This window comes from Natator depressus, chromosome 10, assembly GCF_965152275.1.
Source record: "Natator depressus isolate rNatDep1 chromosome 10, rNatDep2.hap1, whole genome shotgun sequence".
NCBI classification, from domain to species: domain Eukaryota; kingdom Metazoa; phylum Chordata; order Testudines; family Cheloniidae; genus Natator; species Natator depressus.
The window spans coordinates 39,387,498-39,412,226 of record NC_134243.1 but is presented as its reverse complement, the minus strand read 5'-3'; the positions used below and the strand labels follow the sequence as shown (position 1 = coordinate 39,412,226).

General features: G+C 49.0%; 1 protein-coding gene across 1 annotated transcript; it reads right to left on the bottom strand.

Annotated features, from left to right (window-relative positions):
• Positions 1-1,318: 1,318 nt before the first annotated feature.
• Positions 1,319-24,407, bottom strand: LOC141994466 (protein PML-like). The gene is made up of 8 exons (XM_074964703.1): positions 24,234-24,407; positions 21,656-22,134; positions 20,095-20,675; positions 12,887-12,924; positions 9,396-9,633; positions 6,848-6,906; positions 5,155-5,293; positions 1,319-4,442 (listed from the first exon to the last, which is right to left on the bottom strand). The coding sequence occupies exons 1-8, from the start codon at positions 24,276-24,278 to the stop codon at positions 3,670-3,672; spliced, it is 2,352 nt and encodes a 783-aa protein (XP_074820804.1). The 5' UTR covers positions 24,279-24,407; the 3' UTR covers positions 1,319-3,669.
• Positions 24,408-24,729: the final 322 nt, after the last annotated feature.

Genomic DNA, 24,729 nt, shown 5'->3' with positions numbered 1-24,729 from the left:
GAGGAGGGTAACTGTCAATGGGATGATCATTAGGGAGCGTGTAATGTTACTGTGCTCAGCTGAAAGTCAAGAGTTCCCCTCCACACCATGATGATGGTCTGCCTTGGTGTGTGAGACTCACTGTACTTTTTGCAAAGAATCTCAGGTTATTTGCAGATTCAAAACATCACGAGCTGGGGTTGCCATGGTGGTGCTGCCAAACAGGACCATCCTTATCCATATGCAAAGTACGCAGTTGTGTAGGGCACCAGGAAATTTGAGGCACCAAATTTCCTGGTGCCCTATGCAGCTGTGTGCTGCTCCAGCCCCTGCCCCGCCTCCTCCCGCCCCTGCTCCACCCCAGCCCCGCCCTCACTCCACCCCTTCCCATGAGCTAGGCCCCTGAGGACTGCAGCAGTGGTTGGGCGTGCCCTGCACTCACCGAGCGGCGGGACATGGGGCAACCCGGCCCCAGCCTGCTCCGCACCACTAGCTCCCACCCGTGCCGCCGATGAGTGCTGGGGGGCGGTTCCACCCTCCCCCCAAGTCCCAGGGCTGGGAGCCAGGGGAGCAGAGTGCAGTGGGTTGGGGCCAGATCACTCCACTTCCCGCCGCCACATAAGTGCGGGGTTGGGCCCGCCCTGCACTCACCAGGCAGCAGGAAGTGGAGCGACCCAGCCCCAACCCACTCCACTCTGCCGGCTCGTGCTGCGGGCTGGTTTCCCTCCTGTCCCCCCACGCAGGCTTGGGGCCAGCCCTGCCCCTATGGAGGCCTGGGGCCCCCCGCCCCACCCGTGGGGGGCTGCATAGGGCACCAAAATGGCTAGGGACAGCCCTGCTGCAAAATAACTACTGGTGTCACTAGGAATGGGCCCAAGGGCTGCATTTAGGTCTGTATCTGGAGCCAAATTTCTCCTACATCCAGATCTGGGATTTGGCTTGTCCCCTGTTTGAAGATATCTCCAGCAACATATGGGATAGTGCCTGTTCATTGTATTCATTCATTAAGGGCAAGGTGGAGACACGAAGCTGAGATTGGCTTTCAGATCAGCTTGGTTTTCCTCCATTTTTATGACCGAATTTGATGTGCAGTTTTTGACTATATGTCCTGCTCTCATAGCCCCTGCCCATGTGCACCAGTACCCTGATGGTTTTGTGTGCATGTGGCAAGCAGAGAGTAGGTGCACATGATTTACCCCAATACCCAAGATAGGGTCCTTCGCAAGAGGATATTAAGGAAGTGTGATCAGCATGGGTCAAGACAGAACAACTTCGGATTCATATCAAAATTATGAATTTTATTTCTTACTTACATGATTACATACAGGTGCCTGGCCCTTTACAAACACCAATGACAATGGATTCCCTGTCCCAAGGAATTTACAGTCTACATTGAAAAGTAGCAGGAAATGCGCAGGGTAAGTAGGAAAACACATCCAGATCCTCCAGGGTATTTAAGCTCCTAACTTGCATGAAATCAATGGGAGTTAGGTGCCATATCTTTGAGGATCTAGGCCACACTTATAGAGTGGAGCAAAGACATTTCATTTTATTATAATTAAAATTCCCCTTGCCCCGTGTGCTGCTGCCACAATCATAGACATGTTTCAGAGTAGCAGCCGTGTTTCTGTATTCACATGTAATAGACATGTAAGGCTGGAAGGGACTGTGAAAAGTCATCAAGTCCAGCCCCTTGAATCAATCACACAGGCAATTCTTGTGCATATAATTGTATAAAAGTTGCTTACTCTACAGGCTGATGGTGATAATAAATACAAGGAAGTACTGGCTGGATAGACAGAGTCCTCCCTCTGGTCATGTAGGTCCAGATCCTCAAAGGTATTTAGGTGCCTGACTCTCAATAGGAGTTATGTGCCTACACACTTCTGAGTATCTGGTCCATACACCAAACAGAAACAAGTCTATGTGAGGAAATGGATACATCAGGTAACACAGGTCTTGTCTGCACTAGGAAAATTAGGTCCCATAACTACTGGTGCAGCTCCAATCATGGCAGCACTGGTGGAAACCGCGTATGGTCAGATTGCTGTGTTATTACTACCATGAGTCCTGCTCAGAGTAGCACCCTTAACTCTGCACCTTTGGGGGGGTTTAATGCTTGAGGGACTTTAACTCTAACATTCCTGACAGGCAGTATGTCCTCAAGCCACTGATATGGCTCTGCAACCCTGATTTCGGTCTATCTTGGGTACTTATTTGTTTCCATAGGACATAGCCACCGCCTCCTAACACTCCAGTGAGACAGGGCGAGACTATTTTCCCCAATGCACAGTGTTAGGGGGCTTATTCCTTCACCCACTTACTTCCCTGGTCCTTCTCGCATGAACAGAGAGCAACAATACCCAAAGTCCAAAGGTGCAAACAATTCCATGTTTATTGGGGTGAACTTCCAGCAAGCATGATTCCAGTTTCCTTCCTTAGTGTCCCTCTTCCCAGCTCTGACAGCACAGAACCTTACCTGTGTCCCTGTTCCCATTCCTGCCCTTAGCCAAACATGATTCCAGTTTCCCCACCCCCATTCCCTGTTTCCATTTCCCCCTCTTCACTTCCTTATTGACTGCAGACTATATAGTAAAACTTGAGTTCTGCTTTACTATATCTTAACCAATCATTTTCCTGAAATTTAACTAACCAATCCTAACATATTGTAACATGATTATGTAACCAATTATATCCCACCACCTTAATTAGTTTACACCCAGCAAAACTATTTATACAGCAGACAGGAACAATCACAGAACCAGACAGAGATTATGCAGAAAAACAATAGCAAAGTGGGAACTATAATGACAAAACAATACAGAAGTGAGGATTTCACATCCCAGCTATTGAAAAGTGAGTTCTTGCCAGACAGGATGCTATCAAACTAAGTTTCCTTTTACATTTTCTGAGCACTTCCCTTTCTCTGGAGGCGATAGGCATTATCAGGACAGGATTGTATTCCTAACAGCCCAATAGCACCTTATTTCAATGTGACTAGGTTGGAATGTGAGGATGTGACCGGTCGCTTCCCAGCTTATGGCTGCCTCTGTTGCTTAGCCAAAGGCCTTAGCCTAAGAACAGGGCCTCAGACTGTCACAGTAAGAGAAGGACCTTACACCAGCAGACAGTGATTTTGATTCTCTTTTATACCTCTAGAACTAGCCAAGTGATAAGAATACACCTAAATTCTTAGAGTATAGGCCTCTACAGACAGGCCTGAATAGGACGTAACCACCGCCTCCTAACACTCCAGTGAGGCAGGGCGAGACTATTTTCCCCAATGCACAGATGGGAAACTAAGGCAGAGAGTGGCTACATGACTTGCCCCAGGTCACACAGGAGGTCTGTGGTGGAGCAGGGACTTGAACCCATGTCTTCCAAGTCCTAGGGTAGTGCCCTAAGCACTTCAGCTTAACAAAGTTTTGTATATGAAATAAATACAAAGGGGGGGAGAGGGAGTCCCCTGCCCCCCAGAACACCTGATCCAAGCAACCCAGAAATTCATAGTTCAGATCTAGATGTGAGCTTTGCAACAGGCCCTGCTCTAGATAATGGACCAAACTGAAGACGGTGAATCTGAACTTCTTGAATTCTGGTGGAGTCTGGACCTCAGAGCTGAATGTTGCTGCTCAGCCTCATATCTGTGCATGGCACCTCAGGCATATTTGTCTGAGCTGTAGATGTACTTCAGCAGTCTGGCTCACTCTTTATTGCTCGTGGCAGTTCATTTGCTGCTGCTGCTGCTTGGTGCCCAGCTGATGGCTGTGGGCTTTGGAAATGGGCTTTGATCTTACTTAGCTTTCGGATTTTCTTCTCAGAGCTCTGCAGCCGAGAATTGAAGACCCTGCAGAACTTCTGCAGCCCTTTCTCAGGGTCCCTCAGGTATAAGGTGTGGAGCTTGGAAAGGCTCATGTTGTGCATGGACAGCATCCGCACTGAAGGCTTAGTGAGAAGTTTCTCATTCAGCAATGGCTGAAGGGAAGCATAACATTCCAGATTAGAGCAGGTGAGCACAGGCCTCGGGTCCTCCACTGGATCAATCTCCAGAACTGTGCACAGATCCCTTAGGGCCTTTGCGTTCTCCAGGGGGCTGTTATCACCGAGCTGCCGCCAAATGTAAGCGTTGGCCAGGTTCTTCAGTTTGTAACTCCCAGCCTTGGGGATCTTCTCTTTAATCAGGGGCAAGATGTCCAGGAAACCAAAGACAGCTGCACTAAACTCCTCTTTCTTGCTAATGAGATCCAGGGATTGAAAAAGGATAGGAAGGGCTGGTGACCAGAGGTCATACCCTGCTAAGATGGGTTTGTGGACAGAGCAGAGGTAGTGGAATAAAGTGTTCACACCAATCTCACAGACGCCGCCTTTTGAGATCAAGCCAGGCAAAGATTTCAGAGGCTGAATCAAGATGGTAAAGTTCTTTTCTCCATCCACCAGAGCCAGCTGAAGGATTTTATTCGCTGCTGGGAGTGAAAGACAGAATTAGTCGAGGGAAACTAGAACATTGAGTGAGCTCCTCACCTGGTGTAATTATGGACTTCAGTGGAGCTACAACGATTAACAGCAACTGGGGATCTGGCCCATTCCAATTCTCCTCATAGTCTTCCCCAAGCAGGTCATCAGGGTCTGACATCCAAGTATAGCTTGCCACATCAGGGATGCTTCAACTAACCCTTCCCATTTACAGTATCAACTGCTATCTCTGTAGCACCATGTTCCTGGGAAAGGGGAAAGGTGTCTCTCTGATGCTGCTATGATGGGGCATCTGAGGTGCTTGAAAAGCAGGTGCTTCCTCCCTTGAATGTGTCACTTCTGAAGGGGAATGGCTGCTCCAGAAAGTCCTGTGGCCATTAATCTAGAGCCCTGAATGACCACGTGGAAGGTGCACTGGCCACTAGCAGCTGACCATCCTTACATAAAAATATTCATGTCCTCATGGACTTGGTGCTCCTCCCAACGGCAGAGTTGCCTCACCATGCTGTGGGGAGCATACTGCACCCTAATGGGGACATGGCAGATTGTACTTTCCCCAGCACGACCAGGAAGCCCCATGACATCTGGCCTACCCCTCACTCCCCCCTGATAGGACTGTTGCTAAGCGCAGTGATCTCACCCCAATGATTTGCAGACTGGGATTCACATTTGCCTTTAAAACAGAAATTCTCAGGATCTTACTCAAGAACTTGAGGTCAAAGAAGAGCAGTGATGCTTGTCTCGTGTTGAGCTCCCTCAGGCTGCCAGCAGGAAAGGCCAGGAGGTCTCCCTTGCTGCTCTCACAACTGACGCTGTTGATGTCGTCTGGCAGACTAGAGTCCTGGGGAAGGAAATGGTGACTTGTTCTCAAAAGCTCCTAAAGATGCCAGAGCATCAGCTCTGGAAACTCACGACCTCTAGTTCCCCCAGGATGGGCTGAGGCACTGCAAACTCACTGAGGCTCTGTCTTCGCTGCAGAGTTCATTCAGGTGATTGGCACCTGGGGCTGAGCTCCTGGGTTAGCCTAGCCTGGATGTGAGCAGAAAAGCCTTGCCCAGGTTACTGTGTCCTCATGGCTGCTGTGCTCCCCCGTGTGTGTCCTTAGAGCTGTGGCACCCCTCCAATGGTTCTTAACACAGCAGTGAGCTAAGCTGCTCTATGATTCTTCCCAGATAATTGGGGGAGACCTCCTTTATCCTTCTGGGCACAAGGGGATTGTGGGAAGGCAGTGGAGGACTATCAGCACTGTAGTGGTTTAGCTGCATCCTCACTGCAAAGTAGGTGGGTTACCCACCTCAGTGAAAGCAGGGCTCTAACACTCCCCCCACCCACCCCAAGCTGGGCAAGCTAACTTGGGTGTAAAGCACTGCTAAACTCAGTAGGGGGGTTTTGCGTATGGACAGGATGGGGGTTGGAGCAACACCAAGGGAAGAGCCCAGGTTAACTCTGCAGGGAATCATAGAATATCAGGGTTGGAAGGGACCTCAGGAGGTCATCTAGTCCAACCCCCTGCTCAAAGCAGGACCAATCCCCAATCAAATCATCCCAGCCAGGGCTTTGTCAAGCCTGACCTTAAAAACTTCCAAGGAAGGAGATTCTACCACCTCCCTAGGTAACGCATTCCAGTGTTTCACCACCCTCCTAGTGAAAAAGTATTTCCTAATATCCAACCTAAACCTCCCCCACTGCAACTTGAGACCATTACTCCTTGTCCTGTCCTCTTCTACCACTGAGAATAGTCTAGAACCATCCTCTCTGGAACCACCTCTCAGGTAGTTGAAAGCAGCTATCAAATCCCCCCTCATTCTTCTCTTCTGCCGACTAAACAATCCCAGTTCCCTCAGCCTCTCCTCATAAGTCATGTGTTCCAGAGCCCTAATCATTTTTGTTGCCCTTCGCTGGACTCTCTCCAATTTATCCACATCCTTCTTGTAGTGTGGGGCCCAAAACTGGACACAGTACTCCAGATGAGGCCTCACCAATGTCGAATAGAGGGGAACGATCACGTCCCTCGATCTGCTCGCTATGCCCCTACTTATACATCCCAAAATGCCATTGGCCTTCTTGGCAACAAGGGCACACTGCTGACTCATATCCAGCTTCTCGTCCACTGTAACCCCTAGGTCCTTTTCCTACAAACCCTTAAGTGCTTTGGTAAATCCATTAGGTGCCTCTCTGCATCGTTAGGTGCTTAACTATCTCTGCCAATCTGGTCGGGGCATCAAATCTCGTTTGAAAATCAGCCTAAATGCTGAGCGCCCTACACCACATATACAGACAGGGTCTGGTATGTTCCAGCTGTGACAGGTCATACTGGAGGTTGTTCTCAATCTCCCAGCATCTACCCTGGGAGCTGTGATGCCATAGGTGCTCTTGGGCAGTATGCCACACTCACTGTTGACTCTTCATCGCTGTCATCCCCTTCAGAGCTGTCCAAACAAACCATGGGATCATCTGCAACAGACGAAAAGGCACGTCAGACCCCTGAAGGTGTCTGAGTGTGCCAGGGACCGCAGGGGTGTATGTGCGAGACTAGGGATTGGTGTGTGATAGGTGACCTTCCTTTTTCACATGGTGCACAGTTGGCCTGTGGAACTCACTGCCATAGGAGATCATTGAAACCAAGATCTTAGTGAGATTCAAAAGAAAGACTGAATATTTATATGGATTTTAATTTTGCTGCTTCTAGCTACCCTGACTGTCCCCTTGTTCTTGTATTATGAGAATGGGTGAATAGCAGCCCCCATCTACTTTCTCCATCCCATGCATGATTATGTATGTCTGTATCACATCCCCTCTCATTCATCTCCTCTCTAAGGTGAAGAGTCCCAGTCTTTTCAATCTCTCTTTCTATGGAAGGTTTTCCTTACAGATAGCAAGGAAAGAGGGGTGCAGAAGGCCAGGCTACCAGAATCAGAACAAATACCCAAGTTGGGGGATTGATTTTGCTCTCATTTAAACTGGGTTTTCTGATGGTTACATGGGGGTATCTGAGAAAGGAAGCTGGCACTTGGTGTGCATCGAGATGCACACATTGCCTGGAGAAAGAAGAAAGGGAGCAATTCTGCACCAAGCAACAGTCCCTCAATATTCACACCCGGTATATGTCAAAATTCTCTGGTGGAGAGAGTGGAAAAACACAGGGCTAATAATCATCATTAAAACAAAAAATTGTGTGAGATTTTCTTAAGGAAAATTAGGCATCAATGGAAGTTGTGCACCTAACTTCTTTAGGTACCCTGGAAATTTCCGCTCCTAGATAGCAACTTGAATTCATAGTTTAAGGAGAGAAGGAACCATTAGATTAACTAGTCTGACCTTCTGTATAACACAGGCCAGGCAGTTTCTCCCAGTTACCCCTTCTTCCACTGTAGGACCCAGCTCGGGTTAGGTATGGAGTACCCCGAGGTCAAGGGAGGCACTTGCCCAGTGCAAGTTTGCCTTTTCATTTGTTAGTTTTAGGTCTCCGTGATCTGCAACTGGTAGCCGCAGCCTCAGAGTCTGGTGCACGCTGGGGCATCAGAGCAGAACCAATCAGCTGTGGAATATATGAAGATACATGTGGAATCAGCTGTATGATAATGCCCTGTGTCACTGTGCCATGTCAGGCATTCAGCACATAACCCTAGGCTTGTGTCTGTGTGTGTCCAGGGCTGCATGTGTTTGTGTAGCGATGAGGGAGTTTCTGTGGCCTACTCTGGCCTATTGAAGAAAAAAAAAGTCTGCAGGTCACCATTACATTACATCCTGTCAAGCATTTATGGGGCTTTAATGGGGCTAATACAACACAGTGTAGAAACATGAATGGAATTAAATCCAGTGCAGTTAAAAGGGAATAGGATCAGCAAATATATACAACTCATTTGGTTCTGTGAATAAGATCTTGAACAAGATCATAAAGTGACCATCCCTTTAGGAAATCTGTAGGAAATCAGAGAAGGTACTTTTCTAACTGTCCACCAGATGTACCTCTCATAGACTCAGACTTTAAGGTCAGAAGGGACCATCAATGGTCATCTAGTCTGACCTCTTGCGAATTGCAAGCCACAGAACCTCACCCACCCACTCCTGTAATAGACCCCTAACCTTTCGCTGAGTTACTGAAGTCCCCAAATCATGATTTAAAAACTTCAAGTTACAGAGAATCCACTATTTACACAAGTTTAAACCTGCAAGTGACTGTGCCCCGGGCTGCAGAGGAAGGCAAAAAACCCACAGGGTCTTGGACAATCTGATCTGGGGGAAAATTCCTTCCTGACCCCAAATATGGTGATCAGTTAGACCCTAACCATGTCAGCAAGACCCATCAGGCAGATACCTGGGAAAGAATTCTCAGTAGTAACTTAAAGCCCTCCCCATCTAATGTCCCATCACCAGCCATTGGAGATATTTTCTGCTAGCAGTCACATATCAGTTACATGCCATTGTAGGCAGTCCCAATATACAATCCCCTTCATAAACTTATCAAGCTCAGTCTTGAAGCCAGTTAGGTTTTTTGCCCCTACTGTTCCCTTGGAAAGCTGTTCCAAAACTTCATTCCTTTTATGATTAGAAACCTTCATCTAATTTCAAGCCTAAACTTATTGTTGGCCAGTTTATATCCATTTGTTCTTGTGCCCACATTGGCCCTTAACTTAAATAACTCCTCTCCCTCCCTGGTATTTACCCCTATTGATGTATTTATCTCCCCTCCACCTTCTTTTGGTTAGGTTAAACAAGACAAGCTCTTTGAGTCTCCTCTCATAAGGTGGGTTTTCCATTCCTCGGTTCATCCTAGTAGCCCCTCTCTGCCCTTGTTCCAGTCTGAATTCATCTTTCTTAAACCTGGGAGACCAGAATTGCACACAATACTCCAGATAAGGTCTCACAGGACCCACATTTATTTCAGGAATCTCTTTGTGGATTCACTGATGTAAATGGTCAAAGTGATCATCTCTGCCTACCTGGCTCACATGGTTCATAGATGTTATTTTCCAGCAAGTCAGCTACTTTGGCTGCACTGAAGCTGTCAGTCACACATGAAGAGTTGCTTGCTGTTGAGGAGCTGGTCCCCGCTTGTTCCAGCAAATTCTGTTGGTGCTTCCTTGCTGATTGCTCCCATTTGCCTGCATCAGCTTCAGTCTTGATCACCTTCGCAGGGGCCTCGGTTTGGACTCCTTTCCTCTTCAACAACGAAGGGGCCTAAACAATGAAAACAGATCCTTGACAGCTCATCGTTTTCTGCTTGGGAATATGTTTGAAAGAGTCTTTGGAGATGGTGCGGCTCTAGGTTCCTTAATGTGGAGGCTAGACGTATGCATTTTACACAATTTGGGACACATAATAGGAAAGGCCCTGACATATCATAACAATGGGTGATGGATGGACAGACAGCAGTGGATGTTCTCAGTTCTTGGAGATGACCCCAGAAACATGGAAAATGGGTGGCTCCTTCTGCCTCCACCCGCCAGTGGATGGAGAAGGGAGCAGCACCCAAGTCATAGTCAGTGACAGTATCATCATTATTTTTTTCTCTTTGGGGAAAAAAAACCCAAGGTAATTCAGTGCAAATAACTTTGTTACTTAAAACTGAAGTTGGCAATTTAAACCCTCACATCAGGAAATGACATAAGGAGAACTTACATCTGCTTACTCACTCTGTCTCTGTTCTCAGCAAGTCACTTCATTCTCCCAGCACCCCAAATACATTTCCCATTCCCCCATCCCCTTAAATAGTTTGTGAGCCCGTTAGTGACCCTTACTTTCTTCTGTGCTTCTGAAGCCACCAAGACCCTGTCAAAACAGCGGTCTATATACGTAGGGAGGCTGTGCATGTAAGAGATGTCTAGTAAACATGCTCATTTGGAGCCACTGTACCCATGTGCTTCCTTTATATTACCTATATTGAGTAAAGAGACAAAGACACAACAAAATCCCCTTGCCAAGTATCAGTTAGGGAACTGTTTATATACACCTGTACATCCCGAGCATTTGCTAACATTAGAATCTGGAATATTTACATGCCCTGTGTTTTGATGCCTCAAGGTTCAATGTCTTTCCTATACCCTATCATGTAAGGTGGCAGGGTTAGGGGTGGCATGGGAAGGGCAAGAAGGACAGTGAGGGCTAGGCTCTGCAGCCCTTCCTAATGTTGGTGAGTTCTTACTCACATCAGCAGTCCCACTGGCGATAATGCTACTGATCTCCTTTGAGATCTACTGATGAAAAGTGCTAGATAAGTCTGACAGGGTGTATCAACCCCACGCTGGCGAGGCGAGGGTTAACAATCAGTTTTGGGCCCAAGAGGCCATGCCCCCTCGCCCTTGTTGGGCATGCTCCCAGTAGAGAGAATGTTCAAAAAGGAGCAGCACAATGCAGTCTTGGCTTACTGAGGAGGAGAGCAGTTATGTGCTGCAGTCTCCTCCCAGGAAGCCACCAGGACTCCCAGCCGCCGGGTCCGAGCCTCCTAGTCAGTCGGCCATGGGAACTAAAGGGGATGACTTCCTGTTACCAGTGGAGGAGCTGCTCCAGATGGACCAGTGCAATCACGAGAGATACCCCACGTCCGACCCCAAAGATGATGCTGGAGGAAATAAGATGAGGGCAGGAAGTGACCCAGGGTATGAGTGTGGAGATATTGGGCCTGAGCTCTGTGCTAGGCTACCTGGTTTTAAAAGGCCCTGGGTCAGAACATGGAGGAGTAGGGTGGGCCCTGGTTTCCCTACCCTCCCGACTCTCACCACAGGGCGATAACGCCACGAGGAAAAATGAGTTCTTGCACTCTCACCACAGGGTGATAAAGCCGTAAGGCATACTGGACCCTTGGACTCTCACTGTGGGGCGATAATGCCACAAGGCGAAGTGGTCCCTTGGACTCCCAGCCACGGGGCAATAATGCCATGAGGCAAAGCAGCCCCTTGGATGGTCACAACAGCGTGACAACGCTGCTAGGTGAAGTGGCTCATTGGACTCCCAGCCACAGGACGATAACTCATGAAGGCGAAGCGGCTCCTTGGACTCCCAGTTAGAGGATGATAACGCCACGAGGTGAAATGGCCCCTTGAACTTCCACCACAGGGAGATAACTCCACGAGGTGAAACAAGCCCTTGTACTCTTACCACACGGCAATAAAGCCATAAGGCGTACTGGACTCTTGGACTCTCACTGTGGGGCGATAATGCCATGAAGTGAAGCGGCACCTTGGACGGTCACCACAGCACGATAACACTGCGAGGCAAAGTGACCCATTGGACTCTCACCACAGGGCAATAACTCATGAAGGCGAAGCAGCCCCTTGGCCTCTCACCACAGGGCGATAACGCCGTGAGGTGAACCAGCACTTTGGACTCTCACCACAGGGCAATAATGCCTTGAGGCAAAGCAGCCCTTTGGACTCTTACCACAGGGCAATAATGAAGCAAGGCGAAGCAACCCCTTAGATGGTCACCAGAGGGCGATAACGCCGCTCAGCAAAGCGGCCCCTTGGTCTCCCAGCCACGGGGCGATAACGCCGCTCAGCAAAGCGGCCCCTTGGTCTCCCAGCCACGGGGCGATAACGCCGCTCAGCAAAGCGGCCCCTTGGTCTCCCAGCCACGGGGCGATAACGCCACGAGGCGAAGAGTTTCCTTGGACTCTCACCACCAGGTGATAACGCCGCAAAGCGAAGCTCCCCATTGCACTCCCAGCCATGGGGCGATAACGCCGTGAGCCAAAGCAGCCACTTGGAATCTCACCATGGGGCGATAATTCTGGGAGGCGAAGCACCCCTTTGGACTCTCACCATGGGGCAAGAACGCCAGGAGGAGAAGTGGACCCTTGGATTCCCACCACAGGCAATATCTCCGCAAGGTGAAGTGGCCCCTTGGTATCTCACCACGGGGCAATAACACCATGAGGCGAAGCAGTGCCTAGGACCCCTGCTGTTGGGTGTTATTTCCCGGAGCGTCACCACTGGATGGCGCTGTCGGCCTGGTTCATCCAACCAACCCTGAGAAGAAGAGCTAGGGATTATTATTTTTATTGGCTCACGTGTCCACCAATATGGATGTGTGATCAAACCTTGAGGCAGGAGAAAGGGAGGGATAGCTCAGTGGTATGAGCATTGCCCTGCTAACCCCAGGGTTGTGAGTTCAATCCTTGAGGGGGCCATTTAGGGATGTGGGGCAAAAATTGGGGATTGGTCCTGCTTTGAGCAAGGGGTTGGACTAGATGACCTCCTGACGTCCCTTTCAACCCTGATATTCTATGAAAGGGATGGAATTGAGGGAACAATAGGACCTTAGATTAAAATTGCTATATTAAAAACAACACGGGGCAAGAGGAACATGTATATCAATCAGCCCTCCATTCCAGCCAATGATCCTGAAAACTGAGCTTGGATTCCTGCCACAGGTACAGGGAATGCTGCATGTGCTGATCCCCAACTCTGACAGAACAAGCACAAAACTGTCTTACCTTGCTGGAATTATCTATGGATCTAGCTGGGGCAGCTTCTAGAAAGAACAAAAAAGAATGAGTTAAGTAACAGGCCAAACCACCATCGGTATGCATGGGAACAGCAGTGCTGGCTAATAAACAAAACCTAGCTTTAATATAGCATTTTTCAGTAGTACATCTCAAAGAGCTTTGCAAAAGAAGTGTCATTCTCCCTGTTTTAAAGATGGAGAAACTGAGGCACGGAGTGGCAATGTGATTTGCTTAAGATCACCCAGCAGGCCAGGGGTAGGGCCAGTAATAGAGCTCAGGTCTCTTGAATCCTAGTCCAGTGTTCTATCTACTAGGCAAAGCTGCCCCCCAAAATTGCTGGTAGGAGTCCCTGCAGAATGCAGACAGAGAGCAACTAATGTGCACAACCCATTCTCAGAAAGCTGCCAAGGGCAGGACACAAATTCATGGTACACTGAAGCTGCACAGGGTGAATGGCCATGGCATATCAGCTACCATTATTCAAAAGCCCTAGCAAGTGTCCTACATGCCTGAACATGTGCTGCCACTTTGACTGAATCAGCTGGCACCACTTAATCCACTTGCCTCACACAACCACTCCCTGGACCAAGCAGCCAGTGCACACTGGCAGAGCAGCCTACTCACCGCTCACAAGGCCCAGCTAACACACTGCAGGATCGGGGCTGCACACGGGACCCGGGACAGGCAGGCAGAAAGAACATACACCCTCATGCACTCACACACAGAGGGAGACAGCAGGCGAGCATGTACTAGGGAATTCATGAGAGAGGAATAGGTGGGGCTAGGTGTAAGGGAAGGGGGAACTTCCCCATCAGGCAGTGAGGGCCCTGAGGTGAAGGAGCCATATGGCCCCTCTCTCAAGGCCATAAGAGGCTGCTGAGGACACAAAGGAGGAGGAGGAGGAGGAGGAGTGGAGGGTGAAGGGGAACCCAAAAGTTCAGTGGCCAGAAGCTGATGGTGCATAAACCCAGCCTAGAGATAAGGGGCAGATTTTAACAGGGAGGGTAACTGACCATTGGAAGAACTTACCAAGGGAGACGGTGGATTCTCACCCCATGAAGTCTTTACATTGAGACTGGATGGATGTCTGTCTAAAACATACACTCCAGCTCAACCATAAGCTATGGGCTGGCTGCAGGACCCCGGGTGGGTTTGATAAAGAAAAGAACCAGAAAACAACCCTATAATCATGTAAAGCTAGGCTTCTGTCTTTTTTCTATGCTTATCTGTCCTTTCCCTATGTTTATGGGTAGAAAGAATTTGAACTATGTGTAACCTGTACTCCCCGTTTGGGGAAAGAATTCCTTATACAGATGGGCCTCCATGTTCATACCTCAGGACTCAGACCAACAGGGGTTGACCGGTTTGAACTGGAAGAGATATCACAAAGTATGTTGAACCAAGCTATAAAAGCTCTACCTTGTTGTTTGTTCTGGGCTTCGCCATATTCCTCTGTGTAGGAATTGGTGAGCCCTTCAGCTGTCATACTTGCTAGCATTAAAGTGCCTCATTTTATCTAAGAGTCCTGACTCTGTGTTTGTTTGGCTAATACAGAAGTCCAGGGAAGGCTACCCTCCCAACCCTAGACGGGAGGGAAACCCTTTTTCCCTAACAGGTTCTCTGGCCTGTGTTATACAGGCAGGTCCGACTAGATGACCATAATGGTCCCCCAGCTTTAAAACCTATTGATGGATGCAGAGACACACCTACAATTCAATCCAGCAGGACTTCACTGGCCTTCCAGACTATACAAGGGCGACAGACAGACAGAGCCACAGGAACCTGTCAGGGGTAGTTGCTGCGTGCTGTGCAGACACATAATGAGAAACAGTCCTGGTCTGAACAGCTTCCAGCCTGACTAGAGGATCCACCAGGACGAGGCTGCCCACTGGGTTTGGGGGTTGACCTGCTGTGTCCATCTGTCACTCCTGCCCCAGGGGCTGGTGGCTGTATGTGCTAGGCCTTGGCTGCCACCTCTCTCCTAGGGTCAGGAACGGTTATTTCCCTCACGGCTTTTTGATGAGATGACGATTCTGATTCCTGCAGTAATGTAGGGAGAGGTCTTGCTCCCGCTCCCTCGTAACTTGGATACTGGCATGGAAGCTGATTCCAGAACACTGAGATGATGTCATTGTTAGTACTAGTGTTATGCAGAGGCCCCATGATGCTAGGTGCTGTACAAACACATGGTGAATGACCGTCTCTGCCCCAAACGACTGACAAAGGCAGTGCTGTTATCCCCTGTGTACTGAGGGGGAATTGAGGCACAGAGAGATTGGGTACACTGCCCAGGCTTGCCCAGAGAGAACTGAGCCCAGGTCACCTTAGTCTTCCTTATACACAAGGCCATCCTTTCTCCTCAGTGACACACGCTTTTCAGGGACATAAAGGGAAAGGAAACATGCAGCTTCCAACTCTGGCAATTATCAAAGCACCAGGAAATCGAGAGGACCAGTAAGAGGAACATTAATACTTCTTCTTTTTGGAAACTGCTGTAGTCAGGCCCTGGCGTCCGCGCTTGTGTCGCTTGCCTCTGCCATGATCCATCGATGTGCCGGTTCCTGTCCAGGCCCCCTCTCCTGTCCCAGCCCTCTCTCCTGCCTGTTTGCAGGAGCAAACAGGCTGGGGTTGCACAGGTAGTTTGGTGGAGGAGGTAGATGCCTGGGGAGGAGGGAAGATGGAGTGGCTGCTGGAGCAATGGACAATGGGTGCTGCTGGAAGCAGGGAGACACTGCCCTCTGGGGTGTCAGGAAGGAACAGGTCCAGCAGGTCCAAGGGCAGTGATGGCACGGACAAGCCCATGGTCTCAGGGAGGGGTGGGCTCCCTGAGCCGGGAGGGGCTGGAGGAGGCTGCTGCATGGCTTGCCACCAGCTAGTGGTATCCTGCAGAAAGGGAATCAAGGCCGAGGTGAGGGTGTGGAGGGAGCGGGAGATGGATGTGATCCCACGCAACATAGATAGCAGGTGCCTGTTTGTCCTTTTCTGTCCTTTCAGGATGCTGCTGCCTAACACCAGGAGACTGTCTGCCTGGCTCACACTGGCCCTGGGCCGGGCCGCTAAATCCCCATGCTCTGAGGCCAGAGGGCCCCATATCCCCCCACGGACACTCGGGATTTCCACCTCAGCACTTGTGAGCTGCCTGGAGGTGGTCTCCTCCTCCCCCTTCCTTCGCACCTGGGCTAGTGGAGTGGTCGGTAGTATTGGAAAGCCATCACCTTGGTTAGCTGGACAGACATCTCCTCCTCCATCCTCAGGTGGGTGGGGCTCAGCCTGGGAGCTGGGGGGACACGTGGGGTCCTCATGGGAGAGCAACCCTTCATTGTCATTGGCAGGGAGGTGTCTCTGCTGGTGGGAAGCCTCTGGAGGATGCAGAGGCTCAAGGCTGAGTGTCACAGTGCTCTCGTCCTCCGACGGGGGGGCCCATTGGGGAGCAGAGGTACCTGTGGGAGGGGGACATAGGAGGGTGAATCAGGAGCTGAAGGGCCGCCTGCTCCATGGGACCAGTGACCAATTCAATAGAGCGGATTGTAGGTTTCATGGGTGCCTGCTTGCACAGGTGGTAGCACTGTGGATGGGGAGGAGAGTAGATGGGGTGGAGATTCCTACCTGGAAACCCCAGCCATCTGGGGCAGTCTCCTTCCAGATGGTAACAGCAGGGGTCTTCTGAGGACCTCCTTGAAATGCCTGCCCCCATCTCTGTGCCCCGGACCCCCAAGAGGAAGGATGAATAGAGTTGCAGGCTATGCCAGCAGTGCCCAGTCTCAAAGCATGCCCTACAGCAAAGCCGCATCCTGGGCGTGGACATTGAGCCTCTGTGCCCCCGACCAGCTAGCCCACAACGAACCATCACGCATGCCACATTTGTTGCAGTGATGCTGCATGTCTGCCTCAGAACTAGTGCCATCTGCTGCATGGCTATGCTGCTTCTTTCAGACTGCGAGGCCAGTGTCTAATTGTTGATGCTGCTGCTCATGGGGGTCGAGACAGCAGTGCATGGCTCCCATGCAGAGCGTGATACATGACAGTGCATGTAATCAAGCCCAGTTGTTCCTTTACACCAGGGTCCCCCACTGTGCTGTCTGCCTACGTATGTTTCATCCCTATCTGCCTCCCTTCCTGCCCAACAAAGCGGGTGGGTCTCTCCCCCCCAGTACACTCCTCTTTCATCATATGGTGAGATGGCTATGTCCAGTAGCATCCCTGCTGCTGCCCATCCCCCAGGTGGCTACCACTTCCTGACCAGACTGCCCCTTTTTGAGCACTTGTGACTGCTGTTATCTTGACAAACAAACTGGTATTGAACCAGGAACCACCAGAGCTAAAAGCATAAGTTCACTAACTGGAGCTGTAACAGATATATCTCCTGTGCACTGGACATAGATAGAGGCTTTGTCACACCCACCTACCAGTGGCTTACACACACTCCCCTGGAGGGGGGCCAAGACCCATCCCTAATGGGCAGTGCTCAGTGTGTATTTTCAGAAGCCCTTATACAGCCAGACTGATGTCTTGAAAACTGGCATCACATTCAGTACAGCCAAAGGAGAGCTCTCATGCCTGGAAATTCTGGCCTTAGCCCTTATTTTTGCTTAGCAAGTCATTCCAGAACCAGCAGTGTCTTTGCCATTCATCAATACTCACCGAAGAGTCTGGACAAACACATTTCAGATCACAGATTGTTCACCACTGTTTCACTTTGACTAGTCACCGTTCATGATTCTTGCCGTATGATTTGTCACCTAAGCCTTTTCACTCCCTGATTGGATAACTGAGTGGTACCAAGTAAGGAACTTCCCTCTTTCCAGCACCGTTTTTCAGATAACAATTCATTAGAGTGGAAGTTCAGGGCCGTCAAACACCCAGCTGTTTTTCAGATGCTCACAGATAATGTGCCCTCACCAGCCAGTGAACGCAGCTTGACGTTTGGGTTAAAGAAAATATTGGCAAATCCTTTCTTTTACCAGTCAGCCTACTCTAGTGAATGACCATGGTAAGCAGATAACGTTGATGGTGTGGGGAAACTGTGGGTGATCACTAGAGTTGTCAAGCGATTAAAAAAGTTAATTGTGATTAACCGCATGATTAAAAAATTAATCGTGATTAATTGCGCAGTTAAACAATAGAATACCATTTATTTAAATATTTTGGATGTTTTCTACATTTTCAAATATATTGATTTCAATTACAACACAGAATACAAAGTGTATAGTGCTCACTTTATATTTATTTTTATTACAAATATTTGCACTGTAAAAAAACAAAAGAAATAGTATTTTGCAATTCCCCCATTACAAGTACTGTACTGCAATCTCTTTATCATGAAAGCTGAACTTACATATGTAGAATTATGTACACAAAAATAACTGCACTCAAAAATAAAACGTTATAGCCTACAAGTCCACTCAGACAAACAAGTTAGGTTACAATTTGCAGGAGATAATGCTGCCCGCTTCTTGTTTACAATGTCACCTGAAAGTGAGAACAGGCGTTCGCATGGCACTGTTGTAGCTGGTGTCGCAAAATATTTACGTGCCAGGTGTGCTAAAGATTCATATGTCTCTTCATGCTTCAACACCATTCCAGAGGCCATGCGTCCATGCTGATAATGGGTTCTGCTCAATAATGATCCAAATCAGAGTGGAACAATGCATGTTCATTTTCATCATCTAAGTCAGATGCCACCAGCAGAAGGTTGATTTTTCTTTTTTGGTATTTTGGGTTCTGTAGGTTCCACATCTGAGTGTTGTTCTTTTAAGACTTACAGAATCATAGAATCTCAGGGTTGGAAGGGACCTCAGGAGGTCATCTAGTCCAACCCCCTGCTCAAAGCAGAACCAATCCCCAATTTTTGCCCCAGATCCCTAAATGGCCCGCTAAGGGATTGAACTCACAACCCTGGGTTTAGCAGGCCAATGCTCAAACCACTGAGCTATCCCTCCCCCCAAAAGCATGCTCCACACCTCATCCCTTTCCGATTTTAGACGGCCCTTCAGATTCTTAAACCTTGGGTCGAGTGCTATAGCTATTTTTAGAAATCTCACATTGGTACCTTCTTTGCATTTTGTCAAATGTGCAGTGAAAGTGTTCTTAAAACGAACATGTGCTGGGTCATCATCCGAGATTGCTATAACATGAAATATATGGCAGAATGGGGGTAAAACAGAATAGGAGACATATAATTCAGTCACAAATTTAATTAACGCATTTTTTTTTCCACAAGCATCATCAGAATGGAAGCATGTCCTCTGGAATGGTGACCGAAGCATGAAGGGGCATATGAATGTTTAGCATAGTTGGAACGTAAATACCTTGCAACACCGGCTACAAGAGTGCCATGCGAACGCCTTTTCTCACTTTCAGGTGACGTAAATCAGAAGCAGGCAGCAGTATCTCTCATAAATGTAAACAAACTTGTTTGTCTTAGCGATTTGCTGAACAAGAAGTAGGACTGAGTGGACTTGTAGGCTCTAAAGTTTTACATTGTTTTGCTTTTGAGTGCAGTTATGTAACAAAAGAAAAATCTACATTTGTAAATTACACTTCACGATAAAGATATTGCATTACAGTACTTGTATGAGGTGAGCTGAAAAAATACTATTTCTTTTATCATTTTTACAGTGAAAATATTTGTAATAAAAATAATATAAATGAGCACTATACACTGTATTCTGTATTGTAAAAGAAATGAATATATTTGAAAGTGTAGAAAAACATGCAAAAATATTTAATAAATTTCAATTGGTATTCTACTGTTTAACAGTGCAATTAATCAAGATTAATTTTTTTAAATCACAATTAATTTTTTCTGCGTTAATCATGTGAGTTAACTGTGATTAATTGCCAGCCCTAGTGATCACTAATTCATAGGCCAGAAGAGACCATGATGATCATCTAGTCTGGTCACCTGCATAACACAGGCCAGGGCATTTCCCAGACAGGCTCTAGAATTGATGCTCATCTTCTATTTTGTCTCACCTGTACACACACCACCCCTGAGGCAATATTCTCCATCCTCACTCTTCAGACTGACCCAACTTGCAACACTAAAAGAGCAATCAAAAGCTCTATTATTCAGTCACACGTGAAAGGGTCACCAGCCCCACTCTATCCCATGCTGGCGGCAGCCAGAGATAATGATGGTACCATGTCTACAACCACCACCTCAGAGACGTGTCAAGTTTGTGAAAGTGTCTTACCTCTGTCCCCAGTCACTCTTTCAAACAGAGCCTGGAGTCTGGCTTTACACTTGGCGAAGCCTCCAGCCTGGACACTGACTCCCACAGCCAGGGGCTGCAGCTTCCTGAGCTCCTCCAGTGACCCCTTGATGAAGGGGTGCAGGTCCATCACCTCCTGGTCTGATGCGTAGAGATGCATCTTCTCCACTAGCTGCTCACTGGCCCTCATCCTTTTGAGCACGGCTTCTGTCTGCTGCAGCTTCCCCTCCAGCTCCTTGTTCCCCAGGTGGTGCTGCCTCTCTGCCATCTCCAGCAGCTCCTGCTCCTTCTCTCCGATCAGCTGAACCATCTGCTTGACTCTCTTTCGGATCAGCTCCTGTGTTTCTGTCGTCACTTGGTCCAGGTGGTCAGCTTTGCTCTTCAGGTTACTATAGGCATCTTGGAAGATTTCCTCCTTCTTCTTCAGCTCTTCACTCATGCTCCCCAACTCCTGCTGCCTCTGCTGGATTTCCACCTTGATATCACAGTGCTTGCCCATGTGCTGGCTGTCCAGCAGAGCACAGATGCAGCAGATCGGTTTTTGGCACTCTCTGCAGTAGATGCTATTGATGAAAATACAATTTAGAACAGTCACTTAGATGACTCTTACCCCATTCTGTTGGTGGCCTTATCACACCCTTCCCATAGCCAGTCCTCCTTTGCCTAAGGGGAGTATGGGAAAGTGGCCAACGATATCAAAGAGTAGAGCCATTACACCCGGCAGTGAGTGACGTGGGATGTCTGGCTGTGCTGGGTTTCAAATAACTGTTCAGTTATAGGCCTTCATTTCTTCCCTCCTTATACTGCTCCCTGCTGGGGAGTTCAGATCATTCCCCAGGCAGAGCAACCCTTCTCTTCCCACAATGCACTCCTCCAGCAATATCCTTGACTAGGACAGAGCCTGCCTGATTCCCAGCCACCTCTCCCTCCTATGATTGACTGAACAGCTCTGCGCTGACATTCTCATTCCTCCCTCCGGCTTCCTCTTTGCCAATCTGCATCTGCCTGCTAAAGAAAATGGGCCAGATCCCAGTTGGGGTAAATCACTGCAGTTAAAGAAATGAGGCCCATTGATGCCAGCTGGCCCAATATGATTTATCACCCAACAGTGCCTGCCACAGGGTGGTGGGCCCCTTTAAATGATGCAGATCCAGTGCCCCTGTGCTAGAACAGGTACTCCCAGCTTGGCCAGCTAAGAGGGCAGGGCAGCAGCTGGGGCTGTGAAGAGCCAGGCTGTCAGGAGGGAAGGGGGAGTAGTAGCAGAGCGAGTTCCCTGGAGGGGAGGCAGTGGGAACCTGCTAGGGAATGGGAGCCTCCGGGGCAAGAGCCCCGAGAGATGGTGTTCAGCTAAGAGCAGACAGAAGAATCCTGCAACAGGCCCTGAAGCAGGAAGGACTGAACGAGGCATGGGGCTGGGAGCTGGAGCCCAGGCTGGGCTGAGGAACTGTTTTGGTGGTTTGCCTACATGTGAAAAAGATAGTTGGACCTGGAAAGAGACTCTGGGTGCAACTGCATGGAAAACAGATCAGGTTGTGAACATTACCTCAGCATCTGGTTCGCATGGGTTGGATTGGGACAGGACAAGTTACTGAGCTTCCTGGAACCACCAAGGAACTCCCTGGCAGATCCCACCTTGAGATCCCTCACCGCTTTGGCCTCATGGCTCTCTCGCTTTAGATACCTCTGATGGGTCTCAAAGCACTTGACACAAAGGAACTCCTCACAGTCAGAGCACCAGAACTCTCCCTCTTGCCCACAGTTGTCACAGACCAGGTCACTGCCTTTGACGATCTTCTGGTAGGTGCTCAGCTTGGCCTGCAGATTGGCAAAGAGCAGGTTGTCCTGGTCTGGGATCCCACTGGCTTGTGGGATGGGAGCATGGCAGACGGGGCACTGGCCAACAGGCTTGTTCTTTTCCAGGCAGTTGGAGCACAAGGTGTGAAGGCAGGACAGGAGCTTAGGATTTCTGGGTTCTTTCCAGCATCCCTGGCAGAGCAGGAACTGGAATTCTTCCTCCATTGCCTTTGGAAAGGAGAGAGATTGAGGCCCAGGGTTACTAATGCTGTACAGCTCTGTTCTGCAGCCCAGCAAGGGAGGCAACACATGCTGTATGCAGGCAACTTGATGGGCCAGGTCCTGAACCCCATTAAGAGTGCTTTCCCATTGCTGTTCTGGTGGCACAGAGCAAGTCGCATGCTATTAGGGGTGTGACCCCATGCCACCCCCTATCCCAGCCTCAGCATAGGGGTCATGGCATGGAGGAAACAGAGGAAAAGCACCTTTCACTGTCTCAGCTGGGTATCATCCCAAGAAACCCCTCTCACCCCTACATCTGTCTCTCCCCCCCCTTCTCTCTCCCCCCCTGCCCCCTCAAGCTGTCTCTCTTCTGGCAGGGCTAAGAGGGAGTACGGCTCAGTGACTCTGGGCTGAAAGTCCCTCCCCCATTGGTAGATGCATCTACTCAGCCTTGTTCCATCTCTCTAAGGTACTTATTGCACCCCTGTTATCACAATTCCTCACAACCATTGAGGCACTCACACTTACAATGGTGAGGTGGGGATCAGTTATGCCCATTCTACAGATGGAAAACTGTGGCACAGATCCTCAAATAGGCTCTGAACTCCCCCTAGAATCAATGGGAGTTAGGCACCTCCCTACGTTTGAGGATCTGGGCCTGAGTGACTTGCCAAGGTCACATGGGGAACCTGTGGGAGACACCAGGAATAGAGACCCGGAATAGAACTCAAGTCTTCTGATACACAGGCTAGCACTCAAACCACTGGGCCACCCTGCCTCTCCAGAAGGACATGCTGAAGAAGCAGCCCATAAAAGTCCCAGGCGGAGCTAGGTAACTGGCAGCCATCCTCAGTGGCAAGCAGGAGATTCCACCGAGCTGTGAGACCCTTCCCACTGCCAGTTGTCTCTCACTTCCCGTTCCCCCTTTGATGCCCTTGTCAAGGTTCCTCCCCCACTCTGAACTCTAGGGTACAGATGTGGGGACCTGCATGAAAAACCTCCTAAGCTTATCTTTACCAGCTTAGGTCAAAACTTCCCCAAGGTACAAAATATTCCACCCTTTTGTCCTTGGATTGGCCGCTACCACCACCAAACAAATACTGGTTACTGGGGAAGAGCTGTTTGGACACGTCTTTCCCCCCAAAATACTTCCCAAAAACCTTGCACCCTACTTCCTGGACAAGGTTTGGTAAAAAGCCTCACCAATTTGCCTAGGTGACTACAGACCCAGACCCTTGGATCTTAAGAACAATGAACAATACTCCCAACACTTGCACCCTCCCTTTCCTGGGAAATGTTGGATAAAAAGCCTCACCAATTTGCATAGGTGACCACAGACCCAAACCCCTGGATCTGAGAACAATGAAAAAGCATTCAGTTTTCTTACAAGAAGACTTTTAATAAAAATAGAATTAGAAATAAGAAATCCCCCCTGTAAAATCAGGATGGTAAATACCTTACAGGGTAATTAGATTCAAAACATAGAGAACCCCTCTAGGCAAAAACCTTAAGTTACAAAAAAGATACACAGACAGAAATAGTTATTCTATTCAGCACAATTCTTTTCTCAGCCATTTAAAGAAATCATAATCTAACACATACCTAGCTAGATTACTTACTAAAAGTTCTAAGGCTTCATTCCTGGTCTATCTCCGGCAAAGACAAAATGTAGACAGACACACATACACTTTGTTTCTCTCCCTCTCCCAGCTTTTGAAAGTATCTTGTCTCCTCATTGGTCATTTTGGTCAGGTGCCAGCGAGGTTACCTTTAGCTTCTTAACCCTTTACAGGTGAGAGGAGATTTCCTCTGGCCAGGAGGGATTTTAAAGGGGTTTACCCTTCCCTTTATATTTATGACAGCCCTGTTCCCCCTTTGCCCAGCCACTTCCCCTGCTGCATGGTCACTTTCATCATGCTAACCTCCCATGTGCGCTGGACACAGCACCACCTGCCATGGGGAGGTGGGAGATCCTCAGGCATCTCCTGGACTCCTACACATCTTGCTGCTCCTCGTTTTCCTTTTGCATGTATCAGAATGCCTCAATCACGAAACACCCGAGCCAGTCCCTCAGGAAGAAGATCCGGCCATCGCAATAAGCTCACCTGTGTCTGCAGGCTGCCTGGGCTCCCCTGGGACAAGAGAGCCATAGTCCGTGAGGCCCTGCCTCTATCAGAATTGTATCTGTGGGATCTGGACACTCCTCTGCTGAGTAATTGCTTCAGCAGGTTCTGTCTGGTAAGTTTCGATTTCTGAGAAGGGAAAATAACCTCTCTTCCTGTTTCTGGCCTGTAGTGAGTCCCTTTCCCTGTGCAGCCGCCTCCTGCCCTGCCCTCTGGTGATCATTTGCTGCTTTGACACATTATTTATCTTGCCAGGGCAGGAGAGAAATTCTGAGAACACCTGGCCCTCTCAGGGAAATAATGTGCCTGAGGCCATGCATGTTGGGTCTGGATCAAGGGGGGGCGCTTTTCTTGACCTGCTGCTCACAAACCGGGTAGAATTAGTGGGGGAAGCAAAAGTGGATGGGAATCTGGGAGGCAGTGACCATGAGTTGGTTGAGTTCAGGATCCTGACGCAGGGAAGAAAGGTAAGCAGCAG

Excerpts from the sequence above, each read along its gene's own strand:
- LOC141994466 (XM_074964703.1), bottom strand. The coding sequence starts at position 24,278 with ATGGCTCTCTTGTCCCAGGGGAGCCCAGGCAGCCTGCAGACACAG. Across the intron at positions 6,907-9,395 it reads CTATGAACCATGTGAGCCAG|ATGATCCCATGGTTTGTTTG; the intron begins GTAGGCAGAGAT and ends CGTCTGTTGCAG. Across the intron at positions 4,443-5,154 it reads CTTTGACCTCAAGTTCTTGA|CAGCGAATAAAATCCTTCAG; the intron begins GTAAGATCCTGA and ends TTTCACTCCCAG.